The 2663-nt window shown below is 71.8% G+C and overlaps 1 protein-coding gene across 1 annotated transcript in view; it reads right to left on the bottom strand.

Annotated features, from left to right (window-relative positions):
• Positions 1-2663, bottom strand: part of LOC146586392 (uncharacterized) — a 12798-nt gene that overhangs the window by 2531 nt on the left and 7604 nt on the right. Inside the window, exons 5-9 of the mRNA XM_085321390.1 lie at positions 2251-2382; positions 1656-1734; positions 897-1090; positions 553-573; positions 116-337 (exon numbers count right to left, since the gene is read on the bottom strand). Of these exons, the coding sequence (XP_085177516.1) occupies positions 116-337; positions 553-573; positions 897-1090; positions 1656-1734; positions 2251-2382 (648 nt within the window). The remainder of the gene's footprint in view (positions 1-115; positions 338-552; positions 574-896; positions 1091-1655; positions 1735-2250; positions 2383-2663) is intronic.

Here is a 2663-nt window from a genome sequence, read left to right as displayed (position 1 = left end):
TGCCGTGCACTGTGCCGTGCACCATGCCCGCAGCCATGCCGTGCGCCGTGCCTTCCACCGTGCCGTGCGCCGTGCTGTGCACTGTGCCGTGTGCCGTGCCATGCACCGTGCTCACTGCAGTGCCCTCCGCTTTGCCGTGCGCCGCTGCGGTGCCCTTCGTGCTGCCCTCCGCCGGGCACACCGAGTTGGCCACCGGCTTGCCGCCGCTTGCCGCGGGCCCCGGGGCCGGCGCRGCCRCCTCGGCAGGCCCCTCGGGGCGCCCGTCGCCCAGCTCGCTGTAGCCCTCGTTGGGGAAGTAAAGGTTGCCGGGACTCGGCGGGGCCTTGCTGGCGTTGACCTGCGGGGAGCGACGGCGGCGCTCAGCGGTGGGGCCGCCCCGAGGCCCCCCGCGCCGCGCCGGGCACCGCAGCCGCGCTGTCTCCCCGGGCACCCTGCGGTGGGGGCTGGTGGCCATGCCGTGTCCCCGTGCACCCCGGGGTGGGGGCCCGTGGCCGTGCCGTGTCCCCGTGCACCCCGGGGTGGGGGCCCCAGCGCCCGCCGCCGCGCACTCACCGGCTGGAACCACCTCAGGCTCTGTGGCCGCCGGAGCAGAGACGGAGACGGAGAGAGCAAGAGAGAGGCATGAGACGGGGCCCACAGGGGAAACCGAGGCACGGGGGCACGGCCGGGGACGGGACCCACGGGCACCCCTGTCCTCCAGCACTGGGGAGAGGACCCAGGCGTCCGGGCGCCTTGTCCTCTCCCCCGAAGTGTCCCAGCGCTCCCGCTCGGAGGCAGGACCCAGGCGTCCCAGCTGCTGCCCACCCTGGCCCCATGCCCACCCTCAGCCAGCCGTGGGTCCCCGCRGGGGGCAGCATGGGGGGCGAAGCAGGGCCAGGAGCCAGCGGAGACCCTACCACGTTGGGGTGCTTCTCGATGGCCAGCGCCGCCCTGTCCATGGTCTCCTGGTGCTGCTGCCGCTTCTTCATCGCCCTCATGATGAGGAAGAGGATGGCGGCGGTGAGGAGCACCAGGGCCGCCAGGCCCCCGGCCAGCACCCCCGTGTTCAGGGAGCTCTGGCCCGGCCCCGCATCCAAGGGGTCCCGAGGGGCTGAGGGACATGGAGAGCCCAGTTAGCGGGGACAGGATATTATGGGGCAGGGAGAGCCCGGTTAGTGGGGAGGGGGTGCTGTGGGGCAGGGAGAGCCTGGTTAGTGGGGAGGGGGTGCTATGAGGCAGGGAGAGCCTGGTTAGTGGGGAGGGGGTGCTGTGGGGCAGGGAGAGCCTGGTTAGTGGGGAGGGGGTGCTGTGGGGCAGGCAGAGCCTGGTTAATGGGGAGGGGGTGCTGTGGGGCAGGAGATGAGAGCCTGGTTAGTGGGGATGGGGTGCTATGGGGCAGGAGGTGGAAGCTGGTTCCTGGGGCCGGGGTGCTGTGGGGCAGGAGATGGGAGCTGGTCCCCGGGGCCGGGGTGCTGTGGGGCAGGAAGTGGGAGCTGGTCCCTGGGGCCGGGGTGCTGTGGGGCAGGAGATGGGAGCTGGTCCCCGGGGCCAGGGTGCTGTGGGGCAGGAGGTGGGAGCTGGTCCCTGGGGCCGGGGTGCTGTGGGGCAGGAGATGGGACCTGGTCCCCGGGGCCAGGGTGCTGTGGGGCAGGCTGGGGCCCACGGCCCGTCCGTACCCGCCTGCCCCGGCCACAGCACCTCCAGCTCCACCGTGGTGTTCGCCGTCTCCCCCGACTCCTCGTCCCTCGCCAGCACCTGGGGGACACGCACTGCCACGGGGGGTGCAGGGCCCCAGCCCCTCGTGKCCCTGGGGCCGCCCGGACRCCTGGGCCCCTCYCCAGCTCGGCGTGAGGCAGCGGCCCAGCCCTGAGCCCCACATGGGGGTCCCAACCACCCCCAGGGATGGGTCACTCCCTGGACCCCTGCAAAACCTGGGTGGGGGTTACTGCCTCCTGGGTGCTATCCCTGGGGCTGGGGTCCTGCCCCAGTGGGGGGCTGGGGCTGGGGTCCTGTCTTGATGGGTGCCTAGGGTTGGGGTCCTGACTCGATGGGTGTCTGGGTCCAGGGTCCTGCTTTGATGAGGGTCTGCGGCTGGGGACCTGCCCTGATGGAGGTCTGGGGCTGGGGTCCTGCCCTGATGGGGTGCTGGAGCTGGGGACCTGCCCTGATGGGGGTCTGGGGCTGGGGTCCTGCTGCTGGGTGCCTCCTGGCTGGGTTCCCGTGTCCCCCCCACCTGCTGGGTGCCCATGCCCCACACCAGGGGTCCCAGACCTGCAGGCTGTAGGTCTGCGTGGCGCGGAGGCGGTCGGCGCGGGCCACCACGAGGCCGTTGGGCATGATCTGGAAGAGCTGGCTGTGGTTGGCGCGGGGCCGCAGGCTGTACCGCACCTGCGGGTTGAGACCCTGGGGGACGACGGGAGCCCAGCTGAGTCCCCCGTGTCTGGGGTGCCCGGTACGTCCTCTGGACACCCTCCTAGTTGTCCCCAGTGTGTCCCTCAAGCATCCCCCATGGGCATCTTCATGGGCATGCCCGTGGGTGTCCCCTGAACATCCCTGTTGGCATCTCCATGGGCATCTCCACTGGCCTCCCCARGGTGTCCCCTGAGCATCCCCATGGGCATCTCCATGGGCATCCCTAGGGTGTCCCCTGAGCATCCCCATGGGTATCTCCATGGGCATGCCCA

Source organism: Rhea americana, unplaced genomic scaffold, assembly GCF_003343005.1.
Source record: "Rhea americana isolate MKP2758 unplaced genomic scaffold, rheAme1 scaffold_690, whole genome shotgun sequence".
NCBI classification, from domain to species: domain Eukaryota; kingdom Metazoa; phylum Chordata; class Aves; order Rheiformes; family Rheidae; genus Rhea; species Rhea americana.
Note: the sequence above shows the minus strand (reverse complement) of the source record. Positions and strands in the feature narration are given on the sequence as shown.